The sequence below is a fragment of the Gymnoscopelus microlampas genome, assembly GCF_963454915.1.
Source record: "Gymnoscopelus microlampas genome assembly, chromosome: 11".
Classification (NCBI taxonomy): domain Eukaryota; kingdom Metazoa; phylum Chordata; class Actinopteri; order Myctophiformes; family Myctophidae; genus Gymnoscopelus; species Gymnoscopelus microlampas.
This window is the reverse complement of record NC_139948.1, coordinates 26,119,889-26,142,316: the sequence shown is the minus strand read 5'-3', so window position 1 is coordinate 26,142,316 and position 22,428 is coordinate 26,119,889. Positions and strand designations below refer to the sequence as shown.

The window sequence follows — 22,428 nt, the reverse complement described above, 5'->3', positions numbered from 1 at the left end:
AGTTCAGAGTCATATATGCTCTGACATTCCCTCTGTCTTATTAGCCTGAGTTTACACCTTCCACTATGGACTCGCCGTCTGACTGCATGCCTGTCAGTGGATACAAAGCACCTGCCAATTAGGTACCAAATTCTGGGTTGTTTCCAAGCAACCTACATTAAGGTTCAACCGCTGCAAGGGATACAGGACTCGGAAGCTTTGAAGTTTGCACTTTCTGAGTGAGTGTGTGTGTGTGTGTGTGTGTGTGTGTGTGTGTGTGTGTGTGTGTGTGTGTGTGTGTGTGTGTGTGTGTGTGTGTGTGTGTGCGTGCGCGTGCGTGCATACACGTGTGTGTGTGTGTGTGTGTGTGTGTGTGTGTGTGTGTGTGTGTGTGTGTGTGTGTGTGTGTGTGTGTGTGTAAGTGTGTGCGCGCACGCGTGCCCGCACGCGAGTGTTTGCGTATGCTTGCATGTGTGTGAAATGAGTGACAAACACTGAGATTGATTTCAGAATAGATTGGAAGAAATTGAGAGCAATAAAACAACATAACAATCCCTTCTCCTCCATTCTTTTCTTTTGATCACAGGTGCTCCATGTCTTTCAGAGTCCCAGGGACAAGCCGGTGGTTAAGCCAAGATAATCTCACTCTATTGGATAGTGTCTCTCTGTTGAGTGATACACATAACATTATGTGTAACTTTATATTGAATGTCTTGCACTGTCCTCTAAACAAACAATACACATTATACAGTACAAACAGATACAAGCCAAGGCAGGTTTATTTGTATTGCACATTTAAAAAAAAAATGGTTTAATCTAAAACACAATTTTATACAATATGTAGTGGGGGTCCCTGCTTCATCTCTCTCTCAGCTAGGGGGTCCTTGGCCTGAAAACGTTGAAGACCACTGATAAGTGTATGTCATGTTTCTTTTAGTGTGTCTAGTTCTCTAAAAGGAAAATCTGAGTAAATTGAAAATATGGGAAAGGGGAAGTGGCAACACGCCCCTCATGATCAACGGGACACCAGTGGAGAGGGCGAGCAGTTTCAAGTATCTCGGTGTGCACACTGCACATCACAAGGACCTGTCATGGACAATGCACACAGACACTATGACAAAGAAGGCTAGCAACAGAGACGCCGACTCGTCGTTTGCGGACTCGCCTCCTCCAGGGCAACACCTGTATCGCCTCAGACAGCCAAGTGAATTCAAGTTCAAGAGGGTCCTGAAATCCATTTACTCTGCTACAACTCAGAGCATTCTGACAGGGCCCATCACTTTCTGGTATACGGAAATAGCTCCTCCCAGGCAGTTGTGGAAAAAGTACTCAATTGCTTTACTTAAGTAAAAGTACCAATACTGCAATGTAGAAGTACTCCGTTACATGTAAAAGTCCGGAATTAAAAAAATTACATGAGTAAAAGTGCAAAGATATTGGCATCAAAATGTACTTAAAGTACCAAAAGTAAAAGTGCTAAAATATTTGAAAAAAGCAGATCTACAAGCTCACAATGCGACGCGTTGTGAGCTTGTTGGGGTGGTGGGGTTTACTGCATATTCTGAATATCCTGTTTGCAAAATTATTTTCCATTCATATTCTCTCCATTTCTGCTATAGGTTACTACCATACTTCCATCATCGTGTTGTTACACTATAAATTGTTATTGTCACTTTAGCACAGTCTGTGAAGCATGTCACATGCACAATTTGCTGCATGTAATCACATGAGTGAGTGACAAATAAACCGTATCTTTGTATCTTTGAAAAGTATAGTCAGGTTCCAGTAATCCCATTCCACGTCATGTCATTCCATGTTTTCCAAACTCTACATACAATATCGCACAGCTAATTGCCTCAAGATGGAGAAACCTCACTCATCGGCCTGTTCTACTGGGACCTGCACGCATGCAGCAACACATACATAATGCATTCTATCTTAAAGGAAGGTTCGCTAATTAAGGACAACTTATACTAGGTTAGCTAATTAACAGGGGGTTGTCACATCCAGAGGAAATAAAAGTGCTGAAAGATGGAATGACGGTCACTTAGCAGGAGATGAGTGGATGGTTTTATGATGAGAGTGAGAAAGGATGAGGGAGCTGGAAGGGAAAGGGAGTTCAGGAAAATTCAGGAGGGGTGAAATAGAGAGTGAAATGATGAGAGAGTGAAATAAACGGAGCGAAAAAACAGAGTGAAATGGAGTGCAATAAAGAGGGTGAAATAAAGAGATTGAAATATAGAGCACAACATACATAGAAGAGAAATAAAGAGTGAAGTAAAGATAAAGTGAAATATAGAGAAGGTGGGATAAACGGAGCGAAATATGGAGATTGAAATAAAAAGAGTGAGATAAAGAAAGAGTGAAATAAAGAAGGAGTGAGATAAAGAAAGAGTGAAATAAAGAATGAGTGAGATAAAGAAAGAGAGAAATAAAGAAGGAGTGAAATAAAGGGACAGTGAGCGCAGGATGAATTTTTTATTCAGTCTGAGCTCCCTGGCTGTAAGTGGACTTTAATGAGACATGGAATATTAATTCATTGGAATGGATTCTCCTCTCTCTCTCTCTCTCTCTCTCTCTCTCTTACTCCTTCTCCCTCTCTCTCTCTGTGTGTGTGTGTGTGTGTGTGTGTGTGTGTGTGTGTGTGTGTGTGTGTGTGTGTGTGTGTGTGTGTGTGTGTGTGTGTGTGTGTGTGTGTGTGTGTGTGTGCGCGCGCGTGCGTGCATATGAATCACTATGTGTTTGCGTGCAGTGAATGTGTCTATATTTGTATGTACTACCTGTAAATGTAGTATTTGTGCGTATACTGTATGTTCGAGTATGAACATTAGTGTGCGTGCGTGTGCGTGTGTGCTCACGTGTACACATGTCGACTGGTCTTACGTCCAATTTGTCTTCATAAGGTGCAGACATAAAGCTTTGTGTTTCACCAGCAAAAGAGAGAGAGAGAGGGAGAGAGCTTTGTGTGCATGCGTGCGCAACCTGAAAATACAAGAGAGAGAGAGAGAGAGAGAGAGAGAGAAAGAAAGAGAGAGAGATGCAGTCAGAGAGAGAGAGAGGGAGGGGTAGCAAACATAGCACAGAATATTGGAGGTGAATGGGTACAGGAGAGGGGAGGGAGAGAGAGAAGAGGAGAGGATAACGAGAGTGACAGGTGGAAAACACTGAGGTAGATGAGAGAGTTAGAGATTGTCAGAATACAAACAGAGCACGGGAGAGAAACGGAGTCAAAGGCATTAGAGAGAGAGAGCGGTTTGGAAGCAGCGATCGTGTCACTCATTATTCCCAGGAGGTGACATGCAGGGTTTAAAAGTTGATTCCAAAGGGGAGACTTCTCATCCAGCATTACATCTTATGTCAGGATTATAGAAAAGGGAGAGCAAGAGCCAGGAGGGACAGACACAGAGAGGATACAACAGACAGAAACAGCAGGCAGATGACAGATATCATCTGAGAGAGAGAGAGAGAGAGAGAGAGAGAGAGAGAGTGAGAGGATGTGGAATTAACACCAGAGGCAAAAAGAATGAGATGATTGTAAATAAATAAACGAATGCAGATGCTGTCAAGCAGAAGAATAGACACACAAAATATTGATTGTACAATTATGCTCAGTTAAACAAAGACCCAAACGGAGCCACACTATAAACTGACACATTTTCAACTGAACCGTCATGTTTGTCAGGTTCGAGTTGATTGTTTTCGGCATATGATGAAGTATAAACTAGACTAGTTCAGATACACGTTAGAGAAAAGAGTTACAGTACATAATGCTCATTAGCTTAATAAGTCAGCTGATCATTTGTCTAATTTGCCAGCAGCATGAGAAAGCTCACTAAAGGGAATCAATCCATTATTGAGCAACTCATCCGCCCCAAATTCCCAGTCTGGATCAGGCAGAGGCTGAATTTACTCACATCTCTTCTCACAGAGGCCAGCAAGCTGTCGAGATGTATTCTCTCTCTCTTTCTCTCCCTCTCTCTGTTCTGTGTCAGGGGTAGCGGTGGTTAATGAGACACGTCATCAAAGTTCACTGACATCTTCTTTTTCCTTTTCCTTGGTTTGTTCCCATACTTCCTAGGAATAGAAGTGTGTGTGAGAGAGAGAGAGAGAGAGAGAGAGAGAGAGAGAGAGAGAGAGAGAGAGAGACGAAGGGTTGTACACATTTCCTGGTTCTCTCTCACTCTCTTCAAATTACTGCATCAATCACACTTACACATTTCTATGTGAAGGAACAGCACACAGCCTTCCCTAAAGCTGCTGATATTTGCAATTTTCTTTTTCTTTCTTTCTTTTCTTTTTCTGGGGGGGGGGGGGGGGGTGGCAAAATCATCTGGCAATTTGGGCTGTGAATATGAACGATTGGGCCATGTGAAGCTAAGAGGCCAAGGGCAAATTGGAATCCATGAAATCCATTAAATAATTTTGTCTGCTGGAATGAGTACAGTAGGTCTTTCTCTCTCTTTTTTGGCTGGACAAGCAGGACCAACACTATAGATGCATACTGTATGTGACTGACCGACTGACGGACTGACTGCTGACTGTGAGGTTCAATTCATAAAGGTCTCACAGGTAGTTTGTGGTATTACCTGTGTAGGCCCTATAAAGAGAAGAATGCATTCGCCATCTGTTTTGAATAAGGGGTGTCATGTTTTGCAATTAATTAAGCGTACATAGACTATTTCTGTTATTAAGGCTTTGTGATTTCTATCAGACTGTCTATCTGACTGACTGACTGACTGACTGACTGACTGACTGACTGATAAAGGTACACCAGCTGGTTGATCTAACAACAGCCTATTGCAGAACAATCCCTCCATGCTATGTGATGTACGGAGGAGTGTTAAAGTCTATGGGCTCTGGCTCCTGAATGCGTGGGTTGGAGTAACAGCTTTGTTTATGTTCGCCACGGTTAGCTCTTTCTCAGTGCTGATCACTAAGAGAGGTGTGTGTGTGTGTGTGTGTGTGTGTGTGTGTGTGTGTGTGTGTGTGTGTGTGTGTGTGTGTGTGTGTGTGTGTGTGTGTGTGTGTGTGTGTGTGTGTGTGTGTGTGTGTGTGTGCGTGCGTGCGTGCGTGCGTGCGTGCGTGCCGTGCGCGCGTGTGTGTACGCCCGTGCACACGAGAGAGAGAGAGAGAGAGAGAGAGAGAACATAAGAGGTGTGTGTGTGTGTGTGTGTGTGTGTGTGTGTGTGTGTGTGTGTGTGTGTGTGTGTGTGTGTGTGTGTGTGTGTGTGTGTGTGTGTGTGTGTGTGTGTGTGTGTGCGTGCGTGCGTGCGTGCGTGCGTGCGTGTGTGTGTGTGCACGTGCGTGCGTGCGTGCATGTGTGTACGCCCGTGCACACGAGAGAGAGAGAGAGAGAGAGAGTGAGAGAAATACAAATCAAATAGTGCTAGGACTGTTGATGTTTGGCTATGATTGCCCATATTATTCCTATTTTATCCCTGCTATTATTACGACTAGATTTTTACCTTATCCACACTGTTGAGGAAGCTCATAGCTGTATAAGTACAAGAATTTCACAGGCACAACAAACACCTTGAACCTTTTTCATAAGACAACAGCTGGACTACTGGGAGAGATAGTCTGACTGTCTGCCAGCAATCTGACAATTTGTTCACAGACGCATACACCGACCTATGACAAGTACCAACAGATCGATGCCACACATAAAACACACACGGTGTACACTACACACACTTATAGATTAAGTGTAAGTGTAGTAAGGGATCCATGTAAGTTTTCATTTGTGTCCCTCGCAGCTATGTGATTTTAAAAATTGTAAAAGTGACGCACGATAGAGAGTTGAGATAAATCCCAATGGGAGAAGCGACTGTCAGCAAAGATTATGGCCGATCCTTTCTCCCCGGCCCATACTCACGAAGTAAGTACTGGCCCCATTCGTCTTCCAAACATTCTGACACTAAAATGACATTTCTTTCAGATCAGATCAGGAGGAAATGAACTTTGGTGGAGCCCTGTGTCTGTGTCAGCAACACACTCTTGCCAGATCTGGTAACACTGATCACAGGATGTTTGGGAGATCTGACAATAAACAACGTTTACGTGGGGTGACCGACAGTGTATAACATTTCATACCACTGGCGAGGCTTGGAATGACATGTCTTCTCTATCGAGGATCTTTGACTTTGGCTGAGCTGAGCTTCCTATCTCTACAACACACACTGACAGGTCCTTTTGCAGGCTATGGGATTGTTGTGGTTGTGAAATCTGAAAGCATCAGAGAGAGAGAGAGAGAGAGAGAGAGAGAGAGAGAGAGAGAGAGAGAGAGAGAGAGAGGGACAGACAGGCAGACAGACAGACAGACAGACAGACAGACAGACAGACACCTGGCTATGAACTATTTGTCCAGATTAGTAGAAATGTCATCCTACAAGCTTGTGGTCTTTTAACAATTTTAACAATTTCTGTACACTTTTTTGAAAAAAATCTTCTTCCTAGTATAACCATAATACCGGGGGGGGGGGGGGGGGGGGGGCGGGGTCACTGAAAATCACGGCACCCCGTCTTTAAAATTCTACCAATTTGCTGACCATACTATCTATCTTCCACACTGTTTATATGTGCACAAACACTGCCTGCATGCGCACAACAACCCAACACAGGTAACGTAACTTAAAGACCAATACATCTCAATTGGCTGCTACTGTATCCAAGGGTCTGCCGGAACTAGGCTTGCCTCTTTAGACTTGTCAAGTTGATACACATAGATACTTAAAATGTTATGCATGGCCCCTTAATAGGTTATGAAACCCTTTTATATTTTAATGCAGGAAAGAAATGGTTCTGTAGTGTATAAAGTCAAAGGTATCTACTGTATACAGCCATTATGAGGAAGTACAGGGTAGTTTAGTAATTTTATAATGTTACAGTTATGTCATATTCATGACAGCGCCTGATCAAACAGACTGAAAGATCAATAAAGTGTCATCAGCCAGTGAACTGCACTGCAGACACAGGTCACCGCAACCTGGCAGTCCACACTGATCTGTTTAAACTACACCAAGATAGCATATGCATGCATGTGTGCATAGGCGTGCACACACACACACACACACACACACACACACACACACACACACACACACACACACACACACACACACACACACACACACACACACACACACACACACACACACACACACACACACACACACACACACACACACACACACACACACGTCGCTTCTATTCCTGGGAAGTGGGAACAAACCAGGGAAAAAGAAAAAGAAGATTGAAACGTCAGTGAACTTTGATGATGTGTCTCATTAACCACCACTACCCCACAGAGAGAGGGAGAGAAAGAAGAGGGAGAACTCTCGACAGCTTGCTGGCCTCTGAGAGAAGAGATGTGAGTAAATTCACCCTCCGTCTGATCCAGACTGGGAATTTGGGGCGGATGAGTCGCTCAATAATGAATTGATTCCTTTTAGTGAGCTTTTTCATTCTGCCGGCAAATTAGACAAATGATCGTCTGGCTGAAGCTAATGAACATTATGCCTCCTTTCTCTATGTGTATCAGTCCATTTACTCATTTATACTTCATCATACGGCCTTGTTGCTTGGCAAAAACAATTGATTTTCTCTTGAAAGAATGACGCTTCAGTTGAAAATCAATGTATTTGTTTATTTTTATAACAATGACAAGTTTTTGCCTCTGGTGTTAATTCCACTTGCTCCCCCTCTTTCTCTCCTCTCTCTGTCTCTCTATGACTCTGTCTGTCTGTCTGTCTGTCTGTCTGTGTGTCTGTCTCTTTCTCTCCCCCAGCATGTTGAGAAACAGCTTGGGTCGTTCTCGTTCTGTCTGTCTGGTTCTGGCGTGTGTTTCTCTCGCTCTGCACCTCCTTCTGGCTCTCTTCTGTCTCTCCGTCCTCCAGACAGCCTGCGTCCAGCCTCCATCCTCCTCTTCATCATCCTCGCCTTTTTCACCTGTGATGGACGTCCAGCACCGCCAGTCAGTCTCACACTCTTCCTCCTCTTCCTCTGCATCGTCCTCGCAAATGACACAAAAGGTCAAAGGTCAATCCAAGCTGGACGTGCTCTTCAATCACCCGCTGTACAACCTGCCACGCCCTGCGCTGGAAGAAGATGATTGGCTGCTGAGGGTGAAGATAAATGAAGAAGGAGGGGATCCAGAAAGTATAGAAGGTGAAGATGAAGAAAGTGAAGAGCATCCTGACGATGACAGTAATTGGTGAGTGAGTTTAGACAAAGAACTGATTGATAAATATAACATTCAATGAGATCTGTGTCTCTAAATTGTCCAATGAACCCACAGCACTAAGTCACAGTCAAGTATTTTGATAGTGCTGATGGATGGATTATTACAATATATTGCTATTTTATAAGATACTAGGGATAAATATTACACTGTAGGTTCAGTAATCAAAAAAAGTTTACTTTAATGCCATGAATCCCTTTAGAACCCCCCTTTGGAAAACAAAATCACAGCTAAGCTATGAGAGCATAGTTTAAGGTGTAATCAGAGATTATATAAAGTAACTACCGTTAGGGCAGAGATAAATAAATAAATACGGGTGCGGAGAGAGAAAGATGAGAGACTTCACTGCTCATCAAATGGTCCAACACTTTCTCACACATCCACACATGCGTGCGCACGCACGCACACACACAGCAATCAGTAGCCCACTTCTTGCAACAATTACAACAGCCTGAAACTGCCCCAGATGTCAGATATTGTGACCATAGAATCAACCCAGGCCCAGAGCTAGGATGAATGACTTTTGATGAATGATTTCCATTGACACAGTCACCAGTTGGTACTATACATGTCTCTCAGTTGGAATTTCACCCCTGGCAATTTATAGGCTTGCTCTACCCTCATTTCCCATGTCTTCTCCTATAGGCAGAGTGTGAGTGAGGAGGAGGACGGCTATGACAAAGATAAATGGACGGACGATTCAAAGTCACACCCTCCATGGCTGCGTTTCCACCTGGGCATCTCTCGCTGGGATCTGTATGACAGGAAGGACCCCAATCTGGCCCAGCTGACTCATTATCTGGCAACGCAACGTGTTCTCAAAGCTGGTGAGTGGGAGAGAGGAGGGGAGGGCGACTTGGTGGGAGGGTGACACAGGATGATATAGGTGAGAGAGAAGGATATTTCAAGGAGATGGGAGGCAGAAAAACAGGTTGCAGGGTGAAGAGGATTATGAGGGATACATTTTTCTCTTCCTGCAAAGACCTCTAAGCCAATGGTTCTCAGAATAGAGTCTGGGGACCTCCAGGGGTCATTCAGGGGGTCCCAAGGTGCTCCCTGGGGCAAACCTGTGCAGGTCATTATTATTTCACCAGCTAGAAGTTAGCCTAGTGAGAGAATGTATAAGAATGACAATTCAGATCACAGGTTTCACTCTCTCCACCTACAGTATAGACAGTTGTAGAACTATGTAATAAATCTAATCCAACAACAACAAAATATTCTCATATCCCTGTGTCGATCCCTGGCACAATTTTCTTTTTCAAAAGGGGGTGGCCTAATACACATATTTTTTTCTCCAAAATGTATTTGAAGGTGGGCCTACTGTATATCCAGAGTTCTACTCCCTACAGCAGTTTATATAACTCTCTTACAGTATGTAAGTTCATTTAAATACAATATACGTAGAGGTTTTATGAGAAACTGCTACCAGCTCTGTCAAACAAATGCTTAGCTAAGTAACTTACACCACTTCGGGACAGAAAATCCCCTACTGCAGTCTGTTTCTTAGTGTTATGCTATCAATCATTTTATAAAAACAGGTGTTGCTTTTGTTTTCAAGCAGTAGATGATATCTAAATTTGGAGTGAAAATCTCCATAGGCAGCAGACCTGCCTCCTCACATGTCCATCTTGCTAGGTACTCTGCCCCAACACAGCATTCAACAACGGGCTGAATCCCAAGAAACTCTACACACAATAATATTCTCACTGTGCAGCAATACCACCCACGTACACACAAAAAAAGGAAACACCATGCCTTGGTATCATGTTTATGCTTTTGCAAAAACATGGGAGCTTGTCATGATCATATCATGCCAATATGACAGGTATTAGAATATTAGAAACGTTCGACAGATTTACGCTTTCATTTATGCTTCCATGTTTAAAAATTACAACTTCTATAACTATTGCTATAGCATTAGAAATGTCTGACAAATGGTCAGGAAAGATGGTTGAGAAAATACAGACAGATATATCACATTGAATAAAGATTATGCTGTGTGTGGTAAATAAGAGTAAATTGAAACGGACCTCAGTACCCAGTATTGCCCTAAAGTGTCAGCACTGTGCTCACTCAGGTTCCTGTGGGTTAAAAAGTAATTACAGTCCAAATCACAGGCTTTCTCATTAAACTCCACTCCCTTCGTACAAACGAGTCTGGGAAACAGCCAGAGGCACTGCGGCAGTATTCGCTGTGACTGTGACAAGTTCTGTAACACGGTTTACATTTAGAGCAGTAAAGAGCTGCAAGGCGGCAGTGCAGGCTCTTTTTCTTGTATTATCTCTGTCGGTGTCGGTCTCTCTGTCTGTCTCTCTCTCTCTCTCTCTCTCTCTCTCTCTCTCTCTCTCTGTCTGTCTGTCTGTCTGTCTGTCTGTCTGTCTGTCTGTCTGTCTGTCTGTCTGTCTGTCTGTCTGTCTGTCTCTCTGTCTCTCTGTCTCTCTCTCTCTCTCTCTCTCTCTCTCTCTCTCTCTCTCTCTCTCTCTCTCTCTCTCTCTCTCTCTCTCTCTCTCTCTCTCTCTCTCTCTCTCTCTCTCTCTCTCTCTCTCTCTCTCTCTCTCTCTCTCTCTCTGTCTGTCTGTCTGTCTGTCTGTCTGTCTGTCTGTCTGTCTGTCTGTCTGTCTGTCTCTCTCTCTCTCTCTCTCTCTCTCTCTCTCTCTCTGTCTGTCTGTCTGTCTGTCTGTCTGTCTGTCATACGCACGCACGCACGCACGACATGTACACGCACACACACACACACACACACACACACACACACACACACACACACACACACACACACACACACACACACACACACACACACACACACACACACACACACACACACACACACACACACACACACAGACTTTGTTGATGGCTTGTATTATTAGAGATGAAACGACTAACCCTGGAGGTTTTGGCACACAGCTTGGTGTGTCTAAAATCCTATCTGCCGCGAGACAGGAGTTTGATCAAGCAAAGCCAAGCACAAGCCTAGGAGGAGGCAAGTAAGGACACAAGTCACTAGAGTGAATGGTGTGCGTGCGCGGGTCCATGCGTGCCTGACTGCGTTTGTGCGTTAGGCGTGCGTGCGTGCGTGTACAGTACAGTATGAAGCTGTTTGTACTGTGCCTGCTCTCCTGTGTGATCTCTCTGCTATTGACTGTGAAAAGACAACGGAAACACTGTTAGAGCAGCAAAAAATACAAATTGACATTCTCTTCTTATGGAGCACTGCACAGCATAACACATCACTCATGGTGAGCTCTCAGGATTCAAAACACACACACACACACACACACTAACTTGTACTAGTATTTTTTAAATGATGTGCTTTTGAATACTTAAGTATTTTTAAAGCAAGTATTCCAGTACTTTAACTCAAGTACAAATGTGACACAGCAACTTTCACTTGTAGTTGAGTAATATTTGACCAGGAGTATCTATACTTTGACTCAAGTACTGGGGTTGAGTACTTTGTCCACCACTGCACATGTGTACAGTATATGTTAACACAAACACAGATCCAGACACACTTAGGCTATAAGCACATTAGCACACTCTTAAGCACACACACGCACATCATTCATCTTAGAAGACGGAAGCTGGAAGCTAAAAATAGAGTTATTATGGTTGGAAGCAGAAGGCATGCAAATTCATTTGTAACCACAAAGAACCAGTCTGTGTTTCTTACCAAAGCAGGAAGACAGATAATCGAACATCGTAAATCACAAATCTCCTGCATGCCTGATCTTCATAGATATAATCCTTTCTCGCACGCGCACAACACACACGACACACACACACACACACACACACACACACACACACACACACACACACACACACACACACACACACACACACACACACACACACACACACACACACACACACACACACACACACACACACACACACTCTTGATATGCCTTCTCCTGCCATCAAATCACACACTGAATACTCTTTTGGGATTGGTGTTGAATAGAGCGGATTAAGAATCTTAACTACATGGTCTTCATGTTGTCATTCTGATGTGTAGGCTACACTTCCCCTCGCATGCATAACACACGCTCCTCAGCATGACATGTATATCATAAGCCCTAAGGCTTACAGTAAGACATGTCTTAAGCCATGTATTCTCAACCCTTTTCATTTCAAGGACCCACAGTTTGATATGCATTAGGCTAGTGGTTCTCAAACATTTCCATATCATGGACCCCTAAATGTTATGTATTTGGCCACGGACCCCCATATGAAAATGTTTTACACCAGGGACCCCCATAAGAGAAGATTTGTGTGAAAGAAATGTCAAAATGTTGTGAGCTTGTAGATTGGCTATTTTCTAATAGCTGAAACACATTAGGGTTAAAGGGGTTAAATTGATTTTAATGCTATATGAACCAATTTTGCTGGGGTCTCCCTAGCACCCGTCAAGGACTCCTGGGGGTCCCCGGACCCCTTTGAGAACCAATGGATTAGACCACAGACCCCCATATCTTTTTTTATAAATCCCAATCTACACTGCAAAATCCTCAGTGTTGATTCGACTCTGAGACTCAGGAACAGGTATACATTTGTAACATTTGTACACTCTCAGAGTTACAGACCCATAATGGTACATTTGGACCCCTGGTGGTCCCCATAGAAACATCAAGGTAGAAATATGTATTGCAAAACAATAATTCATGCAGAATTGAATGTAATATTTAGATATTGGCCAATGTTTATTATATTAATATGTGTAAACTGGTAATGCCACAATGAGTCAATTCTGTTTTTTTTATAGATTAAATCACATGTCAAAATTCTACACGGCTTATTATTATTTATCTAGTTTGTAAAAAATGGACTTGAGTGGGCTGATGACACATGACTCCTGCCATTGGCAACTGAATTCCTCCCACGTGTGTCAATAAAGTCTGTCTATCTGCAAGCCAAACCATGATACTAAAAGTAGCTACACTTTAGTGGTACAAAACAAAATTCTAGATTGTTTGGTTCTAAAGTCTTGTTGTCAAATGTATTGATTGTAATGGTGTTAAATTACTTGAACATCATTCTCAACTCCATTCTTGACTCTTATCAAACAATTCATCAATTTCCTCCTTTAGGAATTACAGTGCATACGAATCACAAGATCAAAGTCAGTCAAATGCAAGATGAAAGGGATTCACAGCCAAAATGGGCCCACTTAGTCATAACCACATCGTTGAAACTATATTAATTTGTAATGATATTTGATTCCTGTGCAACAACCACCACAGTACAGATATGATCATTATCTGTATTGTGGTTATTTTAGCTGAAATGGGCCCACCTTGTGGAGAAACAGACCAACTACATGACAAGGAATTGAGACTGTAGGAATGTCCACCAGGGTACAGTTTGTGGGTGTGATAGAAAAAAAGTATTATGTAATGTATAATTTGTGGGTTCATGTACTACTGTAACTAAACTGTGTGTGTTTGTGTGTGTGTGTGTGTGTGTGTGTGTGTGTGTGTGTGTGTGTGTGTGTGTGTGTGTGCGTGCGTGCGTGCGTGCGTGCGTGCATGCACATGCACATGCATGCATGCATGCATGTGCATGCGCGTGCCTGCATGTGCGTGTGTGAGCGTGTGTGTGTGTGTGTGTGTGTGTGTGTGTGTGTGTGTGTGTGTGTGTGTGTGTGTGTGTGTGTGTAATGAAGTCCTAATGACTGCATTATAAGTGTGGTGATTATATTCATACAGTACATTGTCTTTTAGAACAGAAGACTGGAGGCACACAGCTAAAACTGCTCATGACCTTTCCAAACTACGGACAGGCCCTGCTGAAGCCTATGAAGTAAGACAATGATGGCATAATACTGACTGATAATACTCGCAAAATGACTGATAACAAATGTCAGCTTTTGTGAGCTGACATTAAGAAAAGCTGACCAATTTGCTGGATGACTGGTGGGATTGATTGTCAGGTTGATTAGGTGAGTGGTTCTCAAAGTGAGGTCGAGGGACCCTCAGGGTTCCTTAAGAGTGTTCCAAATGGACCCTTAAAGGTCTGTAACTCTGAGAGTGTACAAATGGAACCAAATGGGTCCATTTGGTTCCATTTGGACACTCTCAGAGTTAAAGGGACATTTCACCCCTGGAAGAAACTGACCCAATGGTAATGAAGTTTAGGACTCAATTATTATTATTTTTGTGAATGATCTGTGTTTTGAGATATATAGTAATCTTCGAACATCTCGTGACGTTATTTACGTCACGAGATGTTACATCATTCCTTTCCGCACTACATGTTGTCTCGACGCGTCATGCAGCCAGCGGACAGCCCCCCACCCCCCTCCTGCCAGAGATCTTAGACACAACAGAACACAGAAAACAGCCCAAACTGCGCATTTGTTCGCGGACCTTTTGTTAAATTTGAAGAGTGACGCATTACTTTACCTGAGTTACATCTTCTGATAGTTGTACTTGAATGTTGACATGAAATAATAATCCTGTGTAGTGTTTCATAAGCGCACGCGTGAAAGAATCCAAATACAACGTGGAGATGGTAAACAAACTGACTTCCAGTGTTGCCAGATATTGTGAAAGAAATAAGAAACCAGGTCTATGAAAACAAGCCCAAAAGAAGATAACTAAGCCAAGAGCACTTTAACATGGGATATTATATATTTGAAAAATGCCGATCTACAAACTCACAACACGTTGCGATGTTACCCATTGTGAGCTTGCTATTTTCCAAAAAATCTTGAGGGGAAAAAAGTGCAAAATGTGGAGTATTTTTTAATCGTTTAACAACACATATTTGGTTGGGGCTTCCTGGCACAAAATATAATTTCAGATCGGGGTCCGTGGAAAAATACATGAACATCTTTGAGAACCACTGGTTTAAACAACAATCAAAACATTTGGATACAAGCCCAAATATCAACTACATTTTAGAAAGCCGCTTATAATAAGCAGACATGGCAACACTGCCATGCTGTTTCAACGTTGTTGTTGGAGATCCCACCCACACCGCACCTCCCCTGCCACAAGGAGGGGCAGTGCACCAAAAGCATTATGGTCATTGTAGTAATAAGCAGTCCAGTCAAAAGCTCGTCAAACACACAGATTTCATTATTTTTCTGGCCATAGGGTGCAAATTTTAAATTGTGCTACTGTTATCTACTACAAATACTATTACCATTGAGTGATTGCAGTTTCTTCCAGGGGTGAAATTCTCCTTTAAGGGGGTTCTTAACAGCCAGCAAGTCGATCAATCAAATTGTCCCACCAGTCAACTAATCATTAGGTGGCCAGTGAGACAAATTGATTGATTGGCTGGCTCATTGACTGGCTGGCTCAATGATAGTGTGCGTGTGTGTGTGTGTGCGTGCGTGCGTGCGTGGGTGCGTGTGTGTTTGCGCGCGTGTGTGCGTGCATGTGCATTTGGCAGGCAGTCCAGAGATGCAGAGACAGACTTCAACCTGTTCTACTTCTCAGACTTTGAGAGACACAACGCAGAAATCTCTGCATTTCACCTCGACAGGTACAGTACTGTCATAGGGGATATGGGAATTACTCAGGAAAGCTATACACCTTTTCCTGTGAAGTCAAGATTTCAAATAATAAAAGATTATGAATGGAAGGGTGCACTGATAGCTCATCTGGTGAGAGCAAATACTGTACCACTATATTATCCAATAAAGGCATAAACTGCTTTTAGTTTATATGCTTTGATGTGATAACAGCATAAAGTGTAAATTCAGCTATTGGCACAGTATGCTGTCAGAAAAGTAAACTTGTCTAAGTTGAGCCTTTCATGACCCATCTAAGGGAAAGGAAACATTATGATTGGCTGAATGCCCTTAGAATGCTTAGAGGCAGAACGTTTGGGAGAGAGAAATATAGTTACTGTTGAAGCAGATAATGGCACTGTCACTTCGATTAACCAATGTTAATACATCACACGGCTGTGGACTAAGAAACTACATTACTGCTGACTTGCCATGCTTAATAGTGTCCAGAAGCATTGTCAGGAACAGTTTGTGCAGCAGTGGGAGTTAACAGTGTAGATCAGCGGTTCCCAACCTTTTCTGGATCAGGGCCCACTTGAAAATGTCAAAAGTGTTCGTGGCCCACACATCTGACCACTTAACACGGTGGGTGGGCTGCTTTTAATGATCAATTAATTGATTGTGTTCTGGTTTTAGATGTTCTGCACAGTCCTTGGATTTATCTGTTGAGCTCTTGTAGGTTGAGTGTGGAAGATGAGTTAAGTGTTTGTGGGATTAATTATGGTAGCTGTGTAGGCAAACAGGAGTTTCTTTTCACACCCAAAGGCCCAATCAGGGATTGCTCTGATCATATACAGTACATTTGGGTTATATTAACATACAGTTTTAAAGAATTTCATTTGTAGAAGTAAAGTGGACATGGACGTACTAAAGCAAGATGCAGGGTCAGAAAGTACTGACGAGGTTACCAGATGTATGGAGGATCGAGATGACTGGAGACGCCACTGGCGGTCTCGTCCAAGAACAACCTAGAGAGAGAGAGAGAGAGAGAGAGAGAGAGAGAGAGAGAGAGAGAGAGAGAGAGAGAGAGAAAGTATCAAAAATAAATCAAAAATCCACATAAATCAAATTACAGGTCTCTTTTACCCCAATATAAACTAACCAAAATACAGCAAATGCATTTTATAATCATGTATCTGTTGTATACTTCTCTCAAGATTTGAGTCAGTCGCCTACAGATAAAATAATGCTTGTCTCCACTATTCATCTTTATTTTTGAAGGCGGCAGGGCGCTACCCATTTGTTTATATTTGTGTAACTGATTGGGCCTTTGATGTAAGAGTAGTATAGTTCTTCTGACAGACAGGCGGCCTGAGGCAGAATAAGTCAGACTCTTTCTTTCTTTAACTTTTATCATGAAATGTAGATTTCAAAGAATCTATAATGCCAGGGAAATATTCAAGTAAATTGTTACCTTACTCTTGAATGGTCAGTTAAACCACTATACTGCCAGACACAAGGAAGGTATTCAAGTATAATCTCATGCTGTACTGTTTGTTGACAAACACACACACACACACACACACACACACACACACACACACACACACACACACACACACACACACACACACACACACACACACACACACACACACACACACACACACACACACACACAACCATTCTCTCTCCATGGGGGTCCTTCTCGCAACCCTGATCAAAGAACATCATGAAGAAACAAGTTTCAAACATGGTCAGCCAAACAGTCCTTGTGTATTCCTCAGATTACTTTCCATCAAATCATATATGGCAGATATGATTTTACTCAACTCTGGACTCAGTCTGAATATACTGTAGATTCATCATGTCAGGATTGGGCCTCAATAGTAGGGACATATTTGTTTTGTTTTTCTTTTAAGATTAATTAGAATGCTTTTTCTTTTTCTTTTTTGCTTAGATTGTGTTGATGCAATATAACTCGCACGTCTGCAGTGGTGGTCTCCCTCCACTTACATGATAAATGTGTTCCTCAGTGGTGGATAGTATCTAAGCTTAGATATTATATTGACCGGTGGATGATGTCAATATAACCATTTTCTCAGTCTTATTTGGCTGCATTTTACGAGTGGCAGTGGCACGTGGAAAAAAGAGGCCAGGCGCATATTGTTAGTGGAGCACACGCACTCGCCACTTCTGGGGTTCATCTTGGGGAATCTCAAGCATTGTCTGAAGTTTTCAGAGATCTTGGTGGGGAAAGCTGTCAATCTGGCTGGGCCCAGATTCAATCTGGCTGGGCCTAGGCCCACCCACAGATCCCCGGTCTTCCCTTGTGTAGGGTAGGACACTTACTGGTTGCAATGACAATGACAATAAAGTTATTTGAAGCAGATTCATGGATTACCTTTTTTTATAGTTTGGACGTAATTGCAATAGAGAGAGAGAGAGTAACAGACATAAAACATAAGGAGTGTAGCTTTAAAAGCAAGGCTTTAACCTTTCTTCAGAAAAAAGGGGGCTTTAAGATTTTGTTCTGTAAGAAAGTTGGGGCAAAGCAAATATGAATTTCTGGGGGAAGGAAATAATAATAATGCACTTTATGGACTCTCTCTTTCTCTCTCTCTGTTTCAGAGTGTTGGGTTTCAACAGGGTGCCTCCAGTAGTCGGCCGTCTCATCAACGCCACCACAGAAGTCAAGGAGGTCACCGCAGACCACCGCCTATCCAGAACCTTCTTCACTTCTCCTGGTACTGTACATATTAATATGTGTGTTTGTGTTCGTGCCTATATGAGATAGTGTAGCTGAGATTACTACTGGTTGATCTGTAGCATTCAACTGAAATCTTATATCATTATCCATTGTGTAAACATAATGAAAGTAAACTAAAGGTTGGTGCAAGCAGTACACAGTAAAATCCTTAATGGTAATTTCACAAAATAGACCTGTAATGGTCAGTTTTTGGTAATTGTTGTGTTTGTTTGTGTAGGTAGGCTGTGCACGCTGTATTGCATAACAAATCCTGTCACTATAAACTACAGCATATAGGCGTAGGCCTACAGCAGTGGTTCTCAACCAGTGGTCCTTGGGTGGGGGTACCAGGGGGTCCCCAGCTAAATTAGTTAACATAGCGTCACAACCATTTTAACCACTTGCGCAGAGTGCCGCGCAATGAGCTTGTAGGTCTGCTATTTTTGAAAAACCTTGAAAATGTGTGCATATCTTTGAATATATATATTTTTCAACATTACTCAAATCTTTGCTACTGGGGGTCCCTGGCACAAAACAAGTTTCGGATGGGGGTCCGCGGCCAAATGTATATCAATTTAGGGGTCCTTGGCATGAAAAAGGTTGAAAACCACTGGCCTACATTCAAACCCAGGCTGCTATCTGTCTCCCTCTAGCGGGGAATGTGTGTTTCTACGGCCAGTGTGAGTACTACTGCTCCACAGAGCACCCACTCTGTGGTCGGCCCCATTCGCTGGAGGTTTCCCTGGCAGCCATGTTGCCTGACCTCTCCCTGGCCCCACGGAGATCCTGGAGATCACCGTGGAGACGCTCATACAGCCGCACCAAGCTGGCAAAGTGAGTTATTTGTTATTCTGTCTCATTGATGATGCATGGGCTGCCTATCTGTCTGTCAGTCAGTCCACCTGAATTCTGGGAACCATTACAATATCACACTGTAATCACTATTATTTCATGGCATCTCTGTAGGTCCCTGTCAGCCAAGAGCCCTTGGCTTACACAGGAAGCTTTGTATTCATGTGATTTTAATAAAGGTACACAGCATCCTGAGTGCACAGGTAGCCATCTATGTCAGAGAGAGAGAGAGAGAGAGAGATAGAGATAGAGATAGAGAGAGAGAGAGAGAGAGAGAGAGAGAGAGAGAGAGAGAGAGAGAGAGAGAGAGATGAACTACCTACATAAAACCTTCAACTAGGCATGGTGTGCAATATAAAATACTGACAGGTGTACAACACCAAAGAGGTTCCCCTTTTTCTTATGTCACAGAATTGTCTTTTCTTTGTCACTGTGGTATATGTTTCCAGGTGGGAGAAGGACGCTGCGTACTGTGATACGGTGAAACAGACCCCTCCATACAACCATGGCTCCAGACTTGCAGACCTGATTGACATGGCTATACTGGACTATCTTATGAGTTAGTAAACACCTTGAAATCCACAGTCCTACAGCATGATAAGCTGTACTAAAGGCAGTTTCCACCAGATATGGTGGATTCAAGATTCTATTGTACTGTAATTTAATGTAAACTACAACACCTTTTCATAAACATATTCTTCAAAATGACCATAATATGGTCATGGATAGGGGTGTGCCGATACACTAATTTCACGATACGATACACGATATTGGGCTCACGATATCGATACGATACGACATATGGCACTTTTTTATTATGAAAATATATGGGGGGTGGGGAAGCTTATGAAAATATATGGGGTGAAAAAAGCAAATGCAAACAAATACTTCTGTTTTTGCATTATTATTATTGCCATAAAAAAAACCCGATACATATCATCACGAAAACGTATTGCGATATATCGCGGTACGATATATCGCGGTACGATATATCGTGGGACGATATATCGGCACACCCATAGTCACGGATAAAGTCATTTTTAGGAAAGATTATTAAATTCTTGGATGTTGCTGAAGTTAGAAACACCAATATTAATTTGTCAAGTTTTAGGCCTTATGGTATTGTGTCTTTGCATATATAGTCTCTACCCTAAAATTCCATCACATTATCTCAGGTCGGTAGAATGATCACAAAACCATTTTAATTCAAAGGCAATATGGACCGACATCACTATGAGACGTTTGAGAAATTTGGTAATGATACCTTTCTGCTGCATCTGGACAATGGACGGGCGTGAGTAGTATTCATTCATACTAATACTAATAAATACTCCATATATATGAATTCATGTTTTGTAATGTTAATGCTCCTCCATACTGTTGACATATTGTGTTTAACATCTACAATCTAACGTCTAACGTGGTAATGGTAGATCTAATAGAATGAAGCATCTTATGATGTTTTGTGTGGATGCTTTCTAGGTTTGGGCGTCATTCTCGTGATGAGCCCTCTATTCTGGCTCCCTTGAAACAGTGTTGCAGGTAAAAAAAATTACCTGAAATTTTATATTGATATGTAAGACATAAAAAGAGGCATACAGTATGTGTTTTATATTGCTACTGGAAATATTTCCAAATTTGTAAACATTGGTTTTAAAATGTAAATGTACTAAGACTAAGTCTAAAGACTAAAAAAGAATTAAGGAGACTAATGAGGTTAGTGTCTTTCATCAAGTAATTACTTACTAAATATTTTTATATAGGATCCGACGCTCCACTCTCCTGCGCCTACGACTCTTGTCTCTTCCTGGCTTCCGTCTGAGTGATGTCATGCGAGAGTCATTGGCCCAGGATCCCTTGGAGCGCATGGCCCCACTCCTCTCCGAACCACACCTCTCTGCCTTGGACCGTCGCTTAGCAAATGTCCTGCAGGTGATAAGCACCTGTCAGGGTCATCATGACGATGTCATCTACAATGACATGGAAGGATATGAACAGCCTGAATGACAATAAAATATACATGTTTTCTAAAATCTTCACTCATACTATTTTATTTTGCCAGAGAATTGCAGGTCAATACCAACAGTATGTGTTTGACATGGTGGCAATTAAGCAAATAAGGTCATAAGACATGCAGTCTGTGGGTGACCTGGTGGCTGAACCATGTTACCACTAAACACAGTCACCATGGGTTTGAATGTGACTCAAAACCAGTATCAAGACAATTTATTTATTTTGAGTTGATGAGATCAAATTGATCATTTTAAAAAAGACAAATACAGTCTATAGTCTAAAGTTTAGAATAGAAGAGTTTTGGTTTGAATCATTGCATTGACTGGACATTTAATGATGTCCACTTCAATCCCTCAGCAAGTATAGACATCCCCCAATGAATCCAGCAATTAGTGGACTGTGACATGTCTACATGAATGAGTGGGATGCATTGCTGGTCAGAACTTTGGACAGAGACATTGACAAAGTCATGTAATTGCAAAGAGATAATGTTTTATTCTAATAGTGAGCCAAGGTTAGAGAATGATGTCCTTAATTCCAAGATTCCAAGAGAATAAACGGTAAACATTTAAACATGGTATCACTTAACACTCAGAAACATGCTTTTGTCTGTGCACGTGGAAGGTGAAGTTCATGTGAACTTGGACTTGGTGGGTGTTTCCTTCATCTTGTATGTTACCTCCTTCTTTCCTTAAACACTCAGAAATGTAAGATTAGAAATGTTTTACACATCATACACATACATTACAATGAGGATGTTGGGGACATGCTTGATGGGAAGATGATGCTAGGCTTATATTTCATAAATTATGTTATGTTTGCCCACATATACTGTTTAGCTATCCACACCTCGTGTGAGCCAGACAGGCCATCTTGGTATGCAGTCTGGCTCTTCAGCTCACAATGCAAGCAAGGTCTGATCTTTGCACATAGACTTGACATGTGTCCTTTTGTGATCGGATGACAAAAGTCACATTGAAAAGACAAGTGAAACCACAGCTTGGCCAGTGCATCAAACATTCGTCAAAGGCAACTCTTTCGATCAGCCTCTGAACTACTTTGGTTATATAAGGATTTCTTTTGAACAGTCTTCTTACAAGTGCCTGAAACACAGTATTATGGGAA

At 42.3% G+C, this 22,428-nt stretch overlaps 1 protein-coding gene across 1 annotated transcript; it reads left to right on the top strand.

Annotated features, from left to right (window-relative positions):
* Positions 1-7,766: 7,766 nt before the first annotated feature.
* On the top strand, positions 7,767-21,297 carry LOC311054681 (extracellular serine/threonine protein kinase FAM20C-like; the record flags this gene model as incomplete). The annotated part of the gene is made up of 10 exons (XM_084070685.1): positions 7,767-8,191; positions 8,864-9,045; positions 13,951-14,029; positions 15,629-15,721; positions 18,321-18,436; positions 19,092-19,272; positions 19,740-19,849; positions 20,503-20,584; positions 20,773-20,832; positions 21,054-21,297. 10 exons carry the CDS (start codon positions 7,767-7,769, stop codon positions 21,295-21,297), a joined length of 1,572 nt encoding a protein of 523 aa, XP_083926811.1.
* Positions 21,298-22,428: the final 1,131 nt, after the last annotated feature.